Source organism: Cotesia glomerata, linkage group LG7 (assembly GCF_020080835.1).
Source record: "Cotesia glomerata isolate CgM1 linkage group LG7, MPM_Cglom_v2.3, whole genome shotgun sequence".
Lineage (NCBI taxonomy): Eukaryota > Metazoa > Arthropoda > Insecta > Hymenoptera > Braconidae > Cotesia > Cotesia glomerata.
In genome coordinates, this window is record NC_058164.1 from 16761055 (window position 1) to 16780718 (window position 19664).

The following is a 19664-nucleotide window of genomic DNA, read 5'->3' on the forward strand; positions in this document are numbered from 1 at the left end:
CCCCAAAGGAGGAAAACCCAGCTAGGCTGGGAAAAAACCTCCTTGATGAAATTATACAAGTAAATTGTGTGTGTGTAAGTGTGAATGTGTAAATTACGTTGCAATAACGCAATAGGGGTGAGCTCAACCGCCTTAGATAGAAGATTATCGATAATTTGAATTAGACAAGTCCCAAGGTGGGAGCTAGTAATATCTAATCACTTTGAACTATCTCAGAGTGAGATCTATTAATGTTCAATTGTCTCAAGGTGAGAGCAAATAATATTCAATTGATAACAGAATGTTAGTCAATTGAGTTTGATGTTTTTAGTGTAGAAATTAGTCAAATGATTTGAAGTTGGAATTTAATTATTTATAAGCTAAATTAAATAAGATCGTAATTAAATATCAATAACTAATTTAATGTAATTAATTGTTAATATCACGCGTCAATTATGGATTGACTAAAGCCGTGTGGCTGATGCAATCCTTTGTTAACGGTGGCGCGTAATGGCCGCGTGGCGTCACTAAATAAATTTACTTGATTTTATTTATGTTAATTCACTGAACTATTGAACTGATTTAAATGAATTGAGAATTTAAAGTATAATTGAAGCTAATATAATTATTTATATTTAATGAATAATTTAAATATTTAAATGAAAGTGAGATGTAAGTAAGAAATATCAGAATCGATTCGCACAGAGTAGTCGTACTAGTACAAATGTCCAAGCACAACTGTTGCAGCCGGCCACGTGAGCCGGCTTCTCTACCGCTAACCAAGGCGCGCATGGGCGACGGCCATAGCGTGATACGATTATTCCCGAGTTTTAACGATTAAGCCCGAAGGCGCAATTCTTCTTATAAGTATGTGACTAGGTCCTTTTCCTAGCGGTTAAACATACTCCCCCCGTTGCGAAGGTTGAGCAAGATATTATGAATAGTGTTTACAATCAGTGATATTACATGATTACAATATTTTGAATTTACAGATTTTAAGAATTGATTGGTAATGGACATAACAGAGTAATATTCCGTTTATATATGCCTTGAGCTGTTCGAATTGAAGCCACTCGTGTTATGTTATCCTCTCCTGGATGAGTCTCGATCACTACTCCCAGCTGCCACCGCATACAGGGTTGGTTTTTGTCCATCAGTAAGACAATTTGATTGACCTTAATATCCCCTCGATTGGAGTCCCATTTTTGCCTGGTCTGCAACTCATGAAGGTATTCCAAATACCAGCGTTTCCAGAAATCTTGTCGCGCCTTGACAGTGAATTGCCATGAGCTTAGTCTATTATCTGGAACGTCAGAAAAATCATTTTCAGGTAGCATAGTGAGAGGACGACCTATTAAAATGTGTGCAGGAGTTAAAGCAATAGGATCATTAGGATCACTTGACAATGAACATAGAGGACGAGAATTTAATATAGATTCAATTTGTATAGCCAGAGAATTTAATTCTTCAAATGTTAAAAGTTGTTCTTTCACTACTCGTTTAAAATGGTGTTTAAATGACTTGACTGCCGCCTCCCAGATACCCCCGAAATGAGGAGATAAAGGTGGATTGAATTTCCAGACAATGTTTCTCTTTATGGCATAGTTGTTAACAATGTCCTGATGGGACTTAGAGTTGAATAGTTGGTAAAGTTCTATTAATTGATTATTTGCACCCACAAAATTGGTACCATTATCAGAATATACATGAGATGGAACCCCTCTTCTACCAATAAAACGTCCGAAAGCTCCTAAGAAACCCTCGGTAGTTAAGTCACTTACGATTTCTAAATGTACAGCCTTAGTAGCCATGCAAACAAAAACACATCCATAGACCTTGACTTTAGTTCTGTTTCGAAATTTACGTTCCTTGATAAAGAGAGGTCCAAAATAATCAATTCCTACGTGAGAAAATGGCGGAGATTCCGAGACTCTAGAACTAGGCAAATCGGCCATTTTACTTTGTAAGAGAATTGGTTGATATCTAATGCATTTAACGCAATGTCTAATGATTTTACGTACTTGATTTTTGCCATCTAGTAGCCAAAACTTATGTCTAAGATTTGAAAGTGTACTTTGTATACCCGAATGATACAAACTTTCATGAGTTTCTCTAATAATTAGATCCGTAACATAATGACGTGAAGGTAATAAAATAGGATGTTTTTTCGAAAAGGATATAGGAGCATGTTTCAAACGGCCTCCCACTCTCAATAATCCGTTTGAATCAATAAATGGATTAAGGCATCGTAATCGTAGATTTTTAGTCTCTCCGGTTTCTTTAATTTGTTTGATTTCATCATAATATTGTTCGTTTTGAATCAGAGTTAAGATTTTAATTTCAGTTAATAATTTTTCTTCTACGTTTAAAGGTTTGTGTTTGAATGGATTATCTTTTAACATTCGCAAACAATAGGAAAAAGAATTTATAAGTTTAGAATATGATGAAAACCGTTTAAATAAATTGTCAGTGGAAGCTAGTAAACAAGTAATTTTTCGAACACCAGGAAGTTCAGAAAGAACTGTTGGCTTTAAGTTAGGCCAATTGAGAGGATCCTGTGATAGCCACGTAGGACCTATCAACCACATTTTGTTATTTAGAAATTCAGAAGGAAGTTGACCTCTAGATAAGCAATCTGCCGGGTTATCCTTGGTTCTGACATGTCGCCATTCGATTTTACTGCAAAGGGTTTGAATTTGTGTAACGCGATTCGCTTCAAAGACCTTGAGAGTGCTGGGAGATCGTTTGAGCCATTGAAGTACAATAGTTGAATCAGACCAAAATGTGACTTTAGATATGTCAAAGTTAAATGAAGGAATTGTGTCCTTATATAATTTAGCAAGTAATAATGCTCCACATAATTCTAATTTTGGAATTGTAACATCTTTAATGGGAGCAACTCGAGATTTGGAACAAACTAATTTCACGATCACGTCTCCATGTTTATTCACTGATCTTATATAAATGCAAGCACCATAGCCTACTCTACTAGCATCACAAAATCCATGCAGTTGTATGTCAGTCGGATCAGGAATTAAAATATTTCGTTCAACCGAAAAGTCTTTGATTAGGGGTAATTGTTCAGCAAATTTACACCAGCGCAAATGCAACTCTTGTGGGACCGTTTCATCCCAATGGACCTTTAATTTCCAACATTCTTGAATGATGGTTTTTGCCGCTAATACAATAGGACCGAGAATTCCGATAGGATCGAAAATTTTTGCAATGTCAGATAAAATGGTTCGTTTAGTTATTTTTCGTGATGAATCGTTTGATTTGACTGTATAGATAAATTCGTCAGTTAGAGAATTCCATGCTATGCCCAAAGTTTTAGAGATAGGATCATCATTAATAGCACAATCTAAATCTAAGGTTCTTTGATCGAAATTATCCAGTGCGTGTCGGTGATTCGAAGCCCATTGTCTGAGTTCAAATCCACCCTTTCGCACTAGTTGAATGATTTCGTCACGCAATTTTAAAATTTCGGTCAAAGAATTGGATCCGGTTAATAAGTTGTCGACATAAAGATCTCGTTTTAATATTTTTGAAGCTACAGGAAAATTATGAGATTCGTCATCAGCAAGTTGATTTACCGTGCGTATAGCTAGAAATGGAGCTGCAGAAACCCCAAATGTAACTCGTTTAAGTTCAAAGGTACTAATTTTGTCATTATGATAATAAAGGATTCGTTGAAATTTATGATGATCCGGATGTATGCAAATTTGTCGATACATTTGAGCGATATCAGAAGTCATAGCATAGACAAAAGTGCGAAAACGTAAGAGAATGGTGAAAAGATTATCTTGTATAGTAGGCCCTGTTAGTAAGACTTCATTCAAGGAGATACCTTTATCGGTTTTAGCTGAAGCATCAAATACAACGCGTACCTTAGTGGTAGTGCTGGATGTTTTATTATCGGATGATGGGGCATGTAATACCCTGGTCCACTATCATCCGGTACGTGTACCATGTGGCCAAGATTGATGTATTCATTCATGACTTTATTGTATTCGGATTTTAATGATGAGTCTGAATTTAATCTCTTCTGTAAAGACAGAAATCTATTTAGAGCCTTTTGTTTGGAATTCCCGAACTCGACATCGTCTGCGCGAAAGGGTAGTTTTACTATATATCGACCGTCTGTATCGCGAATAGTAGTGTTTTGATAATAAGTCTCACATGTAGAATCCTCAATAGATCGAGAATCACTAGAACTTATGTCTTCAATAGTCCAGAATTTTGTTAATTGACTCGACAGATCAGTTAGTTGACAAGTTACAGAAAGTATATTTTTGTCGTCAATGACTCCTCCCGCTACAACCCATCCTAGTTGCGTTTTTTGTAATATTAAATCACAATCATTTTGTGAGCAGTTAATCTGTCCGACAGATAGAAGAGAAAGTGTGGTACCTGAACCGATAAGGACATCTACGGGTCTTGGTATATGAAATTCCGGATCAGCAAGTATTATCTTTTTAGGTATGTCTATTTTATTACGTGGAAAGATTTCATTTGGACTCAGCTCTGCAATTTCGTTAACAGTTAAAATGATAATGATCTTTGAAATTTATTATTTAAAGATTTACAACTTATTTGAACGACATGTTTTGAAAAGGTTTGCATTCCATTAACAGCCCCGATCGGAATAGAACAGTTTTGCATTGGCAATTTTAATTTGCTAGACAAATTTTCAGTAATGAAATTAGCTGTTGCACAGGTGTCAAGTAAAAGCGCGAGCTTGTATGAATCCACCCGTTGAATCACGCAACTGGATGAGTGCGCTCATCATCAATTGGAAACGCGGTGTTCTGAGAATTGTCGTATAGTTGTGTACTACTAGTCAAGATGTAGATCCCTTTATCAGTCGTAACAGTAATAGGTGACTCGGATTTTACGGCATTGTTCGTGGAAGTAATCGGATTAGAGGGTTGTTGAACTGTCTTTGTTGAATGTGCAATTTGGTATGATGGAATTTCTTACAGGTTTGACATCTACTACTGGAAGGGCAAGTTCCTTTGTGTTCGCGAAGACAATTATTGCAAAGTTTAGCAGATTTTACAAATTTTATGCGTTCTCCTATAGTTAATGCATCAAACTTATAACATTTATAGAGCGGATGAGATAGTTTACAACATGGACAGGCAGTAGAAGTGGTTGTTACTAAAGCTCGGACTGGTGAGTCTGTTTTTTGTTTCTTGAAATTATTACTCGAATATTCATTACGTCGTCTTTTAAAAGAGCCATCGGAGTCGCGCTGTTTATTAGGTTTACGTGTACTGAGTCGGAAAGCAGTTTTTATTATAAATTTGCTAAATGCGTCAAACGTTGGGAGAGTGTTATCGTCTTCGTACGTTTCGTCCCATTTGTCTCTAATTTCTGTTGGTAATTTAAGTTCTAATAATCTTACTATAAATGCGTCAGTTGGGTTTGCTTTTAATGATTTTAAATCATTTAAGTGTTGTCGAGCATCATCTATGAATTTAGTGAGATTTTCATTAGTCGGGGTTGATATTGAATTAAGATTTAAAAAAGCGTCATAATGTTTAAAAACTAAAGCGCGCTCTTTCTGATAAGTTTCTGTTAAAAGGTCCCAGGCCTGTGTATAGTTTTCTGCACTTGCATCTAAAAGCGCGAGCTTGTTTGCAGCAGAACCAGTTAAACATCCGCGAAGGTATAAAAACTTATTAAGATCATCTAAATCTTTACGTTCGTCGATCAGTGTCTTAAATGTATTTTTAAAAGAAAGCCAATTTTCAAAATTGCCATCGAATTTTGGTAAATCCGTGGTAGGGAGCTTAGTAAGTCGTTGAGTCTCGAGTGTTCGATTAAGAGTCGAAGCGTTAATTGCAGTTTGAATAGTGGCATTGAGAACATCTTGATTGGGAATTTTTATTTTAGTTGCAAGATTGTAATAAATTTTGCGAATTCCGTCCGCGAGTTCTATTTCTGGGTCCTCAGGTTTGTTCACTTCTAATTCGTCGATACTGGCATCGTACTGATCGAACATTTTTTCGATTTTAGGAAAACGTAAAGAAGCAGTCTGAATGTCTGTGGTCTTTTGCTGTTAATTCATCGTTCAATGCGGTAATTTTAGCAGTTAATAGAACACGTGTTTGTTCTAAAGTCATTTTTGTTTTAGTCATTTTGCGATAAATTTATATGATAATAATAGTAATAATAAATAACAATAATAAATATCAATTGATAATTAATTATCTTATTTCTGTAATAAATAGATCACTTACAGTAATCAATTGATTTGAGAAACAATTTAAATAATTAATTATAATTAAATATTAAATAATTTGAGAATTGATAATTAATTATTCTGTTGCACAACAATTAATCACCGGACAATGATCAATTAATTGTGAATTGTCGACTAATTAATTAAATTAAGTTATACGTAAATAATTAAAATAATAACGTAAGTAAATATTTGAATGATAACCAATTGCACTAGTTGACCGATGAATTGATTGCCAAGTGACAATCGATTAGTCAGCCAAAGTCAAACAATTAATTAAATTACAAATAAATAAGTTGGATATATTATCAAATGATTAAATAATATATTAATTAATATTATAAATGATTTAGTGTTAAAGACTTATCTTATTTGTATTGAAGTCCAACGATGCTGGCAGCAGCTGGGTGGTATAGTGACTGGATCTTCGGAACGTCTTGCTCGTCTTCGCAAATCAGGGTTCGTGTACACTTCAAACCTCACAGGAGGCACCAAATGTTTTGTCGAAAACTATCCAATGCGAATAATTCCCGCAATTGTTTTAAATTATACGATAAAGTTGGGATTAGGAAATTAAATAAAATACTTGGATTTTTTGGGGAACAATTTAGAAGAATTTATTTGTCCCCAAAGGAGGAAAACCCAGCTAGGCTGGGAAAAAACCTCCTTGATGAAATTATACAAGTAAATTGTGTGTGTGTAAGTGTGAATGTGTAAAATTACGTTGCAATAACGCAATAGGGGTGAGCTCAACCGCCTTAGATAGAAGATTATCGATAATTTGAATTAGACAAGTCCCAAGGTGGGAGCTAGTAATATCTAATCACTTTGAACTATCTCAGAGTGAGATCTATTAATGTTCAATTGTCTCAAGGTGAGAGCAAATAATATTCAATTGATAACAGAATGTTAGTCAATTGAGTTTGATGTTTTTAGTGTAGAAATTAGTCAAATGATTTGAAGTTGGAATTTAATTATTTATAAGCTAAATTAAATAAGATCGTAATTAAATATCAATAACTAATTTAATGTAATTAATTGTTAATATCACGCGTCAATTATGGATTGACTAAAGCCGTGTGGCTGATGCAATCCTTTGTTAACGGTGGCGCGTAATGGCCGCGTGGCGTCACTAAATAAATTTACTTGATTTTATTTATGTTAATTCACTGAACTATTGAACTGATTTAAATGAATTGAGAATTTAAAGTATAATTGAAGCTAATATAATTATTTATATTTAATGAATAATTTAAATATTTAAATGAAAGTGAGATGTAAGTAAGAAATATCAGAATCGATTCGCACAGAGTAGTCGTACTAGTACAAATGTCCAAGCACAACTGTTGCAGCCGGCCACGTGAGCCGGCTTCTCTACCGCTAACCAAGGCGCGCATGGGCGACGGCCATAGCGTGATACGATTATTCCCGAGTTTTAACGATTAAGCCCGAAGGCGCAATTCTTCTTATAAGTATGTGACTAGGTCCTTTTCCTAGCGGTTAAACAACTTACCTGCGTTGGAGTACGCACCAGATAGAGTGGACCTTCTTGAATTTCTCGGCTAGAAGTCTCCAGTCGAGAAATTTACCCAGAGAAAGGTTGACTACCGGGGTTTTTACGACGTAACTTAACGGTGATCTGAACCCGCCTAGACACGAGAAGTTTTTCTGTAGTGGCCCTCAATTGGAGTTCACGCAAGCTCGTCGATCGACGGTTTTTTTCTAAGTTTTTAATCAGTAAAAATTGTTCGCGACACTCTCGCGGCTCGCAAAACCCCTCCGCCTCTTTGCTTTTACTACCTTCTTCACAACACTTATCGACAAGTTGGGGATCACCTGGGAAAGTGCGGAAGAGGAAAATCGGTGAGAAAATAAGTCACTACATATTTTTAGTTCTTAGTCAATTAAAAAAAATTAGGAAAACGGTTGACCCTAAAAGCCATCCCTGCAATTTCCCGCTAATTCCATACCTAGGCGCTTAAAATTGCACTTATGATGTTTTTGAGCCCTTCGAGCTCAAAAGAACAATTTATGTGTTATTTTGAGCTCTCTGAGCTCAAAGAGATAGCTTTTCTATGCTTTTGAGCTCTTCGAGTTAAGAAACTGATAGAAGTTTTATAGAACACAATTTGTTGAATTTTCAAACCGGAGAATTTCGGGGAATTTCGGAGTAATTTCGATAAAATACTTTTTTCGGTTTTCTTTCGTTTACGATCGACGTGGTTTTTTTATGTCAAAAGATGATTAGTTCAGTACTTTTTACATTATTTTATCTATCCTGCATTTGGAAAAATAAAAATTTTTTCTTTTAAATTTTTTTTTTTTTTAATTAAAAAACATTATTTCCCCCAATATTTTTAGAATAGTCAGAAGTGATTTATCACATGAATTTTTTCTATTTCGAATGATCAGAGATCTTTACTTTATCTATTCAAAAATGAAAACAAATTATAATTTGCGTTTATCTAATGGATGATCACGCGGATCACTGCGTGCCTTTGTACGAGATGTCTACGTACTATGGTGTACGGTAAGGTTTATAGCTCAAATGGTAGAGTAGCCGACATGCCTTCGGAAGGTTCTGAGTTCGTATCCCAGTCCGAGCTATCTAATAAATTTTTTCTCGCATATTCTATAAACTCACATTAAGATGATCCTCTCCACATTCCTTTGTCAATCCTTTCCTACCAATATCCTGTTACGTGAATGTGGAACGCTTCACGTAATAATTACCGTAACTGCTATTCTTTCCCGCTTCACAGCATCATTTATATTTGTAAAAATGTGGAACGCTTCACGATTTTGCGTGTCATCCTTACGCAGGTCATATTTATCAAATGGTAGAGTAGCCGACATGTCTTCGGAAGGTTCTGGGTTCGAATCCCAGTCCAAGCTATCTAATAAATTTTTTCTCGCATATTCTATAAACTCACATTAAGATGATCCTCTCCACATTCCTTTGTCAATCCTTTCCTACCAATATCCTGTTACGTGAATGTGGAACGCTTCACGTAATAATTACCGTAACTCCTATTCTTTCCCGCTTCACAGCATCATTTATATTTGTAAAAATGTGGAACGCTTCACGATTTTGCGTGTCATCCTTACGCAGGTCATATTTATCAAATGATAGAGTAGCCGACATGTCTTCGGAAGGTTCTGGGTTCGAATCCCAGTCCGAGCTATCTAATAATTTTTTCTCGCATATTCTATAAACTCACATTAAGATGATCCTCTCCACATTCCTTTCTTAATCCTTTCCTACCAATATCCTGTTACGTGAATGTGGAATGCTTCACGTAATAATTACCGTAACTCCTATTCTTTCCCGCTTCATAGCATTATTTATATTTGTAAAAATGCTTGCTGTAAGATGGACGGTGTGGCTTAATGTATATAGAATAAGCGAAAGGAAATTTAGTATAGACCGGATAGCTCAAATGGTAGAGTAGCCGACATGTCTTCGGAAGGTTCTCGGTTCGAATCATTCCGAGCTATCTAATAATTTTTTCTCGCATATTCTATAAACTCACATTAAGATGATCTTCTTCACATTCCTTTCTCAATCTTTTCCTACCAATATTCTGTTACGTGAATGTGGAACGCTTCACGTAATAATCACCGTAACTCCTATTCTTTCCCGCTTCACAGCATTATTTATATTTGTAAAAATGCTTGCCGTAAGATGGACGGTGTGGCTTTTTTGGCCACACACACATTTACACACACACATTTACAAATATAAATAATGCTGTGAAGCGGGAAAGAATAGGAGTTACGGTAATTATTACGTGAAGCGTTCTACATTCACGTAACAGGATATTGGTAGGAAAGGATTGAGAAAGGAATGTGAAGAGGATCATCTTAATGTGAAATTATAGAATATGCGAGAAAAAATTATTAGATAACTCGGACTGGGATTCGAACCCAGAACCTTCCGAAGACATGTCGGCTATTCTACCATTTGAGCTATCCGGTCTATACTAAATTTCCTTTCGCTTATTCTATATACATTAAGCCACACCGTCCATCTTACGGTGAGCATTTTTACAAATATAAAGTCAGGATAGGGTTCGATATGGACCCCGAGCCACACCACCCGCACTGCTCGTGAAGACAATCCATGTCCACCGGCACATAAAAAAAAAGTTGTCAGTACTTTTGACGGGACCCATATATCTTTATGTATTTCGACCCGCTGAATCCGAATTTGAGGTCAGTTTGACCTGTACACCGTCAAATTTTTGAGAAAACTTTGAAAAACCGAAAAAAATGACGAAAATAGGAAGTTTAGGCGATTTAAAATGATTTAAAAAATTTTTTTGACCTTAACTAAGCATGATTTTAATGTATTTCGACCCGCTTACTTCTTATCTGAAGTTTATTCAGACCATAAGCCATTAAAAGTTTAAGTAAATTCCAAAAAACCCCGAAAAATTGCAAAAAAAGCAAAAAATAGCAAAAAAAAGCAAAAAATTCCAGATATTGTGTTAAAAAAAATTTTATAAAATTAGATCAATCATGATTCTCATGTATTTCGATCCGCCAAATATAAATCTCAAATTTATATGGCTCAGACATCTCTAAAAATCTAAATAAATGGCAAAAAACCACTGAAAATCAAAATCAAATCAAACATGTTATTCGATCTGTGGAATATAAATTTTAAATTTTTTGACCTAAATCTTCAAAAAATTTTAATTCTTAAAAAAAATCTTTTCAAACCCGTTTATTTTTTAATTTTAATTCATTCTCCACTTATATCTAACCCTTTTATCTTCAAATGACCTACATAAAGGGTTTATCTTTTGCTTTTTTATTTTCTCAGGTAGATCTCTCTTCAGTGTCCAACAATGATCAGCCATCATAATGATATCCCACTTTCCTTGATAACGATTTTTTATTACACTAATGTCTTGATGGAATCTTTCGCCTTGCTCTTCACTGTAATCGTCAAAATTTTCAGGAAAGTGTGAAAGGTGAGAATCTAAATAGTGCAATTTTGAATTTATCAAGCAACCCAAAGTATCGTAGTTGTACAACAACTCTTCAACTAAATTCACGTAATTCTCCCTTTTTGTATTCCCTAAAAAATTTTGTGATACTTCTTTGAAGCTTGCCCATGCTGCTCTCTCAATCTTGTTCATTTCATATTCGAAATTATCGTCCTTAAATAAAGTCCGAATTTAGGGTACATCGAAAATTGCTTCTTTCAATTTTGCATCACTTATAGCTGAAAAGTTTTCCCCCAAATATTTGAAACAGTTGCCATCTTTGTCTAAAGCTTTGACAAACTGCTTCATAAGACCAAGCTTCATGTGAAGTGGCGGTAGTTAGTACTTGGAAGGATCAATTAGAGGTTCTCGGGTAACATTGTGAGAACCAGGATTCAAATTCGTTCTCGTTGGCCATTCTTTTTTAACATAGTGATTTTTTCGATCGCGACTATCTCACAAACATAATAAGCAGGGATATTTTGTGAACCCTGATTGTTAGCCTAACAGTAGTGTTGCAAGAGGAATGCACCAAGACATAGGTGTAATAAAAACGATATAAAAAAAAGTAGAATTAACTAAAATTTTTTGAGGATTTAGGTCAAAAAATTCAAAATTTATATTCCACAAATCGGATAACATGTTAAAAATTCTTTATTTTTATTTGAAAATTAATTTTTATCATAACGGACTTGATTTATTTTTATTCTCAGTGGTTTTTTACCATTTATTTAGATTTTTAGAGATGTCTGAGCCATATAAATTCAAGATTTATATTCGACGGATTGAAATACATGAGAATCATGATTGATCTAATTTTATAAAATTTTTTTTAACACAATATCTGGAATTTTTTGTTATTTTTTGCTTTTTTTGCAATTTTTCAGGGTTTTTTACTTATAATTTTAATGGCTTATGGTATAAATAAACTTCAGATAAGTATTAAGTGGATAAAAATACATTAAAATCATGCTTAGTTAAGGTCAAAAAAAATTTTTAAATCATTTTAAATCGCGTAAATTGCCGATTTTCGTCATGTTTTTCGGTTTGTAACGTCCACGTTTTCAAAAATTATAAAAATAAATAATTTATTTGTCCCCGGCTCGAAATTTGCTCGCCGGAGTCCAGGGTCATAAACGGGGATTACATTATCAATAACAAAATATAAACAAAACACTTCATTTTAAATAAATCAAAGAAAAAGGGAAACCTCTTTATTGGCCTGATCATGTTAATAAACGATATAAACAATATAAACAAATTAAACAATATAAACAATATATTAGAACACTCTTTTCACACATACTCGCGGTTCAAAATCGCGAACTAATTGTCAAGAGCTGGTTCCCCGCTTTCCCAGGAGACTAGCCGTCACCCCTGGGCCTAAACCTCTACCCCGAGAGCGAATGGAGAGTGTCCTCTTCGCCCCCACCTACACGGCTTATGGTCACCTACCGTACCTCAGCTGAAGGCTTCGGCACGGGGAGAAGCACTTTCATCCGGTCGGTTCATGATACTTACCTGGGCCTTGGTCAGACTCCAGGTAGAGTATCATCCTCTGGAATTACTTGGTGAAGAGTATTCGCCCGAGTAATTGTCCCGAGAAAGAACTGCTTGCTTTATCGAGCCAAATTTTGGCGTTTATCATTTTTCCCCCAACTCCTGTCCGGTGCCCTCGAACTAGCATTCAAAAATAATTATTTATTATTTTAATCGTAATTTCTTTCATTTTCTATCCATTCGTCTCGCCAAATTCTAAGTTTTTATTTTCGAAACTCAATTCTTTATTATTTTAATCGTAATTTCCTTCATTCTCTATCCATTCGTTTCGTCAAATTCACAATTGTTTATTATTTTAATCGCAATTTCTTTCATTATATATCCATTCGTTGATTTTCCATACTAAATTGTCCTCGGGACTTATAAAATCTTCGCTTACCTAAATTATTTCTTACAAAATAATAATCGTCATTTCTTTCATTTTATATCCATTCATCGCTTTCCCATACTAAATCTTGTTCGGAACTTAGAATAATTTTTCCAATCTTTTAATTTCTTTTACAATTAATTCGCTCGGCTTCGTAATAATTTCTCACACGCTTAATTTCTTAATTTTAATCATACCTTCAGTAACAATAATATAAAATTATTAACTAAATAAATACAATAATTAAATAATAATCGCCGCACTAATAACAATAATTGTTTCTATTAATTTTTAAGTAATTAATAAAAAATAAACTAAAATACTCAAATACAAAAAGTAAAATTTGGGTCATAGGTTTTTCAAAGTTTTCTCGAAAATTTGATGGTGTACGGGTCAAACTAACCTCAAATTCGGATTCAGCGGGTAGAAATACATAAAGATATATGGGTCCCATCAAAAGTACTGACAACTTTTTTTTCTTTGTGTGTCGGTGTTATTTTTTCAGCATGGTTCCAAAATAGTTTAAAGAGTCTTTCACTTATTTTAACTTAAATTTGAATTACTCCAATATAATTTAGCCTTGTACCCTTTTGTAGACTTAGACGATGATATACTTAGCTAAGAATGATGCAAGGATGAGCTAAGGATACTGTTACTAAAATAATACAATAATTTCAACTTTGTAATGGAGTGATCGTTACCCGGTAAATTCCCCTTTTTCGGTACTTAGTTATTGATCGACAGGTTACAGTGCGCTGTGATCTAAAGCCCTCATTTGGAGCTAGTAAGAAAGGCCTCAAGGTGAAGAAGCCGGCGTAGTGGTAGTGAGGAGAGCAGAGGAAGCAACAAACGTATATCAAAATTAGGTAAAACTTATTGTGACTGAGTGGCTCGACTGGACGACACGCAAATTTTTTCAAAACATCTAGCTAAGGTAATTATTTTTATTCCACCTAACCAACGTGGAACGAAGCGATAACACTTTGTTAATTTAATGCTTGCTAGGCCGAATGCCAGCTTGGTTAAATTAATTTTAATTTGTGATAATTTCTAATGCTGATTTGCGGTTACAGGCGTTATAAATATCCAGGGAGCGAGTGATGGTGATCAGAGTATCACCGCCAAATCGAGACTACCTCACTAAGGGAGGATTCACACCAGTACCTGAAGACGAGGAGTTGCAGCTCACCGAGGGAGTGCAAATAAAATTATAAAAATCCAGGTACAAATAACGAGTTAATTATCTCTCGAGTCCGCGGCATCAGCCAGGCCGTCATGTCGGCTGAAGGTCACCGCCATTTCGTGCTCGGTCACAATCGTTAGTTTTTAAGTATTAAGTTTAGAGAAAATTATAAAATAAATAATTAATAACACCAGAACCTGTTTCGGGTTATTAATTAATTTACTTAGACAAAATAATTATGCAATTAATAATTTGTCTTAAGCCAGTAAAACGAAATTGAGTAAACCGCTAAATTAAAATTATTCAAGACAAAGACTTGTTCAACACGAAAAATAATTCAATAGATCATTTAATGCGATATTTAGTAATTTTTTACAATTAAATTAAAACTAGAGTCAGGAAATAACCGTTAAGATCCGTTTAGTTGTTAATTTAAATGGTTCACTTGAAAATTTCGTCAGAAAAAAAATTACACCAAAAATTTATTACAAAGACGCCAGACCTTGAGAGAGTCGGACATCTTGTCACGCGCTAAAACTTAACACAAAACCTCTCAAGGTCAAAAATAAAATTTCTCGGCTTACACTGAAATATCTCCTGACAAAATTTCACGTTTACAAAGAAAATAATTTTTGTAAAATTTACCGCTGATAATTTGGATTAAATAAAGTTGATTTAGACAATGCGAAATTTACTCAGTTATCGAGAATTAATTGATTAACGTGGACCAAAATAAATGGATTAAAATCAATTTGTAAATTCTCGGACATGACAAGTAGATTAATTCAAGATACGAAGAACTCTTGTATTAAATAATTATTGTTGTAATATTAAGAGCACGGCAGTAATTTAGTATTTAGGAAAATGATAATTAGAAATTAAGAAGTTTTTAATTAGTAAATAAGAATGGAAATTGTTTATTAGCCAGAAATAATTTGTTGTTAATATTGTTAATAGAAAATAGTGTGGGTGCGTATGCGTAAAGGGGCTGCCTCGGTTTCATGGTACACTCCTCTGGTTTCGGGGTAGTTGTCTTAGAGTAGTGTGAGGGTTTGGGGGACAGCGTGCGCTGTGTGGAAAGCGTGTGTAGTAACGTGAGGGTTCAGCGCAGTGATATGAGAGTCCGTGAGACCACGCGAACTAAGTTAGAGTAGCGTGAGGGTCCAGGGGACAGCGCGAAGTAGATAGAGTAGTGTGAGGGTCCAGTGGACAGCGGTAACTGCAGCAACGTGAGGGTCCAGCTGGACAGCGGGAAATATACCGTATGAGAGTGGGATGTGAGTATGTGATTATCCTATGAATTTCTATTAATTTTTTTAAGGCCTTATTTCAATTGTAAAAAGGTTTGGATGAATATATAATTTTGTAAAACGAATTTCTGTGTACAAGTTCTGGTTTCCTCAGCAATCTCTTACGACCCTGATCTATTACTACATGTTCTGGTCCAGTTCTAGATACTGAGTCCAAAATCCAGTGGCGCCCTTAATAAATAAAAGAAGCGACTAACGAGCAAACGACATCTCGTTTCAACTTAATTTTCTTAGAAACTTTTAGAACTCTCGCTTAAAAAAATTTTTTTTTTCACAAAATTGATTCAACTAACTCAATGAAATTACCGGGCCTGGCTTGGGCTGAGTCTTGAGTGCTTAATCTCTTTCCAGCCCTGGTTTAACAATATTAAACCATTGGGTTAAGCCTATGCCGGGCTTTGCTCAATGGCTACCACCCAGGGCTCGGCAAATGACAAGTGGCCCAAGACACAGTCATTCGTCAAGCATTCACAATTCCTAGCTGGGACAATAAAGGTCTTTCGATGGGTATCAGAAAACGTCAAAAAATTGAGAAAATAAAAAAAAATCTTTACAAGTATCTGATTTAGCGGGGAATGCCTCATAAATATATAAAAATAAAATATGGATACATGGTTTTCGAGAAAATGAATTTTTGTTTTATAGTGAACAATTTTCAATTTATAGAAAGTATTATTTTTGTTCTTCAAAATAAGTTTATTTTATATGATTCTTCATAAAATTTGATGTGTTTACGTCATGTTGCTAAACAGTCTACTCTAGTAGCAATCTGGTTCAAGTCTGGTTCAAAAATTGTGATGAAAGATCTGTATACAGATTTTTACAATTCTAGGATAATAAACTTTCGACAAGTCATTCATCAAGAATTCTTTAGATATTAGACCAAGATTCTCGGGCAAGACTGGGGTCAGAATTCGTCCAGAAAATTGTCAAAAACGGTTGGGCTCCCCATCACCACTTTTTGAGACTCAGTTGTGAAGGCAGAAATTCTCATTCTGATTTCAATATAATAATAATGCGCACTGTCAGTCTTTTTCGTTTCTCGCTCAAGTCTAGATCAAGCTTCTTTATCAACAATCCGGACAAATTCTGGATACTGACTTGTCACTAAACTGGACCAAATATTGCTCAAGATTCTGTTTCAAAATTTTGTTCAAGTCTGTCGCCAGACTTGACAAATAATCTTGATTAACTATCTGGCCAAAGAATCTTATCCAAAACCAATGTTACTGGGGTAAGACTTTGCTTTGTTAATCATCAAAAATGGCATAAAGCAACCAATTGTTAAATAAAATATAATGCATAGTAGTATACTCAGATAGTCCTTATCCGGCAAATGCAATCATTGTAACACACATATCTGGTATCGTGACCTCATGTCTCGTGCTAAAAACATTACTCTGGTCAGATAATGACTACCTTAATATCCTGACTAGAAAGACTGTACACTCGTATGATCTTTATAATTTTATCGCATGAAAGATATGTTGAAAATAATTTACAGAATAAACAAAATCGATTGGTCAACAGCTGGAATATCTTAAATTATCTTTAGAATACCTTAAATCAAAAACTTACCGGCCATCCTTGGAGTCCAATGTCACTAATACTTCCTGGTTTTCCGGGTGGTCCCATAGGTCCAGGAGCACCAGGACGACCCCTTCTCCCTCTTTTGCCTTCTGCACCTTTTTCTCCCTTGATAGTCACATAATCTACAGCACCAGCAAACGCAGTTACTCCTGGTGGGCCTTTCTCTCCACGATCACCTTTAGCACCGGGAATGCCAGGTATTCCGGAAGATCCATCTTTCCCGGGTTCACCTTTATCTCCTTGAGGACCACGAGCGCCGTTAATACCAAGGATACCAGGTGCTCCTGTATTTCCTTTCTCACCTTTTTCACCTTTGTTACCAATTTCACCTTTATATCCAAAAGCACCGCGTTCACCTTTATCACCTTTTCCTAAAACTTTGATCATATCAGAAAATTTTTATCGAAATTTTTATTTTCTTCTACAAAAAACAAATTACCTAAGTTACTACTAATATTATCCTTAGCAATATCAAGTGATCCAGGTGGACCCGGAGGGCCGTGTTTTCCTTCTGGACCAATATCCCCTTTTTCGCCTTTTTCTGCTGGTCTTCCATTTTCACCTGATGCACCCGGAAGACCGGCTATACCAGGTGCACCTGGTTCACCTTTATATCCTTGAATACCCCGAGCACCTTCTCTCCCATGATCTCCTTTACCGCCTTTTTGACCGGCCTCACCTTTAATACCTTTGGAACCAGGTACTCCAGGTTCTCCTTTGAGCCCAGGATTCCCTGGACTACCAATATCACCTTTTTGTCCTGGCAGTCCCGGTCTCATTGTGAGCCCATCCTGTTGTAGTAGAAAAATATTCTTCAATTACAGAGAATAAATAAATTATTTAACAAAACACAAACCATTCAAATATATAGGTTACTCTATACTGATAAAAAAAAGACTTTATTTAAGAAATTGTTCTGTTTAAAATTTCACTCTTGTTTTGACATGATTCAGTTCTTTTCATTCTAAAATTTACTCTGAAATAATGAACATAAAAGTCTTAAGTGAAGAGTGGAATTTTTCACTCAAAAATTTTATTCAACGAACCATACTGTTTAGAAAAAAAAAAAAAATGAACATACTTCGTTTAAAAATGTAATTTTATTGGATTAAGAAAGATATATATAGGGCATTCCACGCCAAATCGGACAACATTCCGCCTTTGCATCTCTGATTGTTTTGAAAATTTTTTATGTTATAGTACCCATTAAAAAAGACCGCCATTATTTTTTTTTTAATTTTTTTTTGCCGAGCCGTTCTCGAGATATCAATTTTTGAAAAAAATCGCTCTTTGTTTTTTCAAATGTCTGTAACTTTGCGAAAAATGGGCCAACCGGGACGTTTTTTTTTAATTTCTGTTTTTAAACACACTTTTAGGATATACAATAAAAAAAAATTGTAAAACTGTACTTCTATAAGATTTTCAAATTTTGACTTTAAAATGTTGATTTTCAAAAAACTGGTAGTGATCGATTATCTTGAAAATTTTCCCTAAGAAACTATCACTTATCCCTCAACGTTTAAGCCTAGTTTAGTGAAAAAGGGGTTTTTTTTTTAATTTTTGCTTTTAGATGCACTTTTAGGAAATGAAAATAGAGTGAAATTTTCTAAATCAACTTTTCATAAGATTTTCAAGCGTGCAACGCTAGAATTTATGTTTTTTGAATTTTAAAATTTTTTGTTTCACTTATTTATGTCAAAAAATGTCTGAAATCATAATATTTTACTACTTTCGAGGATTATATGACATGTGATAACACCGGCACACAGAAAAAAAAGTTATCTGTACTTAAGACCGGATCCCCCTACGGACATGTATTTCGACCCGCTAAATCCGAATTTATAGTCCATTTGGCAAAAAACCCAAAAAAAAACGACAAAAATTTGTGAAAAACTGCAGTCACAGCGGTGAGAAAATTATTGAATCTAAATCTGAACGTTAATCAGCCCGTTGAGCCGTCGAAATTTGAAAAAATAGCGAAAAAACCCAAAAAATTGCAATAAATCATGAAAAATCGAAATTATCGAGATGAAAAAATTTTTTGGATTCAGATTGAGTATGATTACCATGTATTTTGTTTCACTGAAATTGAATCTTAAATCTTGTCCCATTTACATTTTAAAATTGAAGAAATTCTCAAAAAACCAAAAAAATCGGGAAAATTGCACTTATAAATATGAAAAAAAATTAGGAAAACGGTTGACCCTACAGGCCATCCCTGCAACTTCCCGCTAATTTCATACTTAAGTGCTCAAAATTGCAGTTATTACGATTTTGAGCTCTCCGAGCTCAAAAATATAATTTTTGTATCATTTTGAGCTCTCCGAGCTCAAAAGTCTTATCAACGTTTGATGAAACACAATTTTTTTAATTTTCAAACTGCTATAACTTTTGAATGAATCAACCGATTTTCACGAGGTTGGCGGCGATCGAC

At 34.8% G+C, this 19664-nt stretch overlaps 2 protein-coding genes across 2 annotated transcripts in view; both read right to left on the bottom strand.

Annotated features, from left to right (window-relative positions):
• Positions 1 to 872: 872 nt before the first annotated feature.
• Positions 873 to 3427, bottom strand: LOC123269583. The gene is made up of 2 exons (XM_044735420.1): positions 3306 to 3427; positions 873 to 3264 (listed from the first exon to the last, which is right to left on the bottom strand). Exons 1-2 carry the CDS (start codon positions 3326 to 3328, stop codon positions 975 to 977), a joined length of 2313 nt encoding a protein of 770 aa, XP_044591355.1. The 5' UTR covers positions 3329 to 3427; the 3' UTR covers positions 873 to 974.
• Positions 3428 to 15942: 12515 nt separating this feature from the next.
• LOC123269695 (collagen alpha-1(XVIII) chain-like) overlaps positions 15943 to 19664 on the bottom strand; it is a gene marked incomplete in the record, with an annotated part of 201774 nt that continues 198052 nt past the window's right edge. Inside the window, 3 exon segments of the mRNA XM_044735531.1 lie at positions 15943 to 15993; positions 17219 to 17607; positions 17670 to 18021. Coding sequence (XP_044591466.1) covers positions 15943 to 15993; positions 17219 to 17607; positions 17670 to 18021 — 792 coding nt within the window.

Bases quoted from the DNA above. Each gene is read 5' to 3' on its own strand.
- LOC123269583 (XM_044735420.1), bottom strand. From the start codon at position 3,328: ATGATGATCCTATCTCTAAAACT. The intron at 3,265-3,305 runs TTGGGCATAGCA...CGAATTTATCTA, and splicing joins ATGATCCTATCTCTAAAACT to TACAGTCAAATCAAACGATT.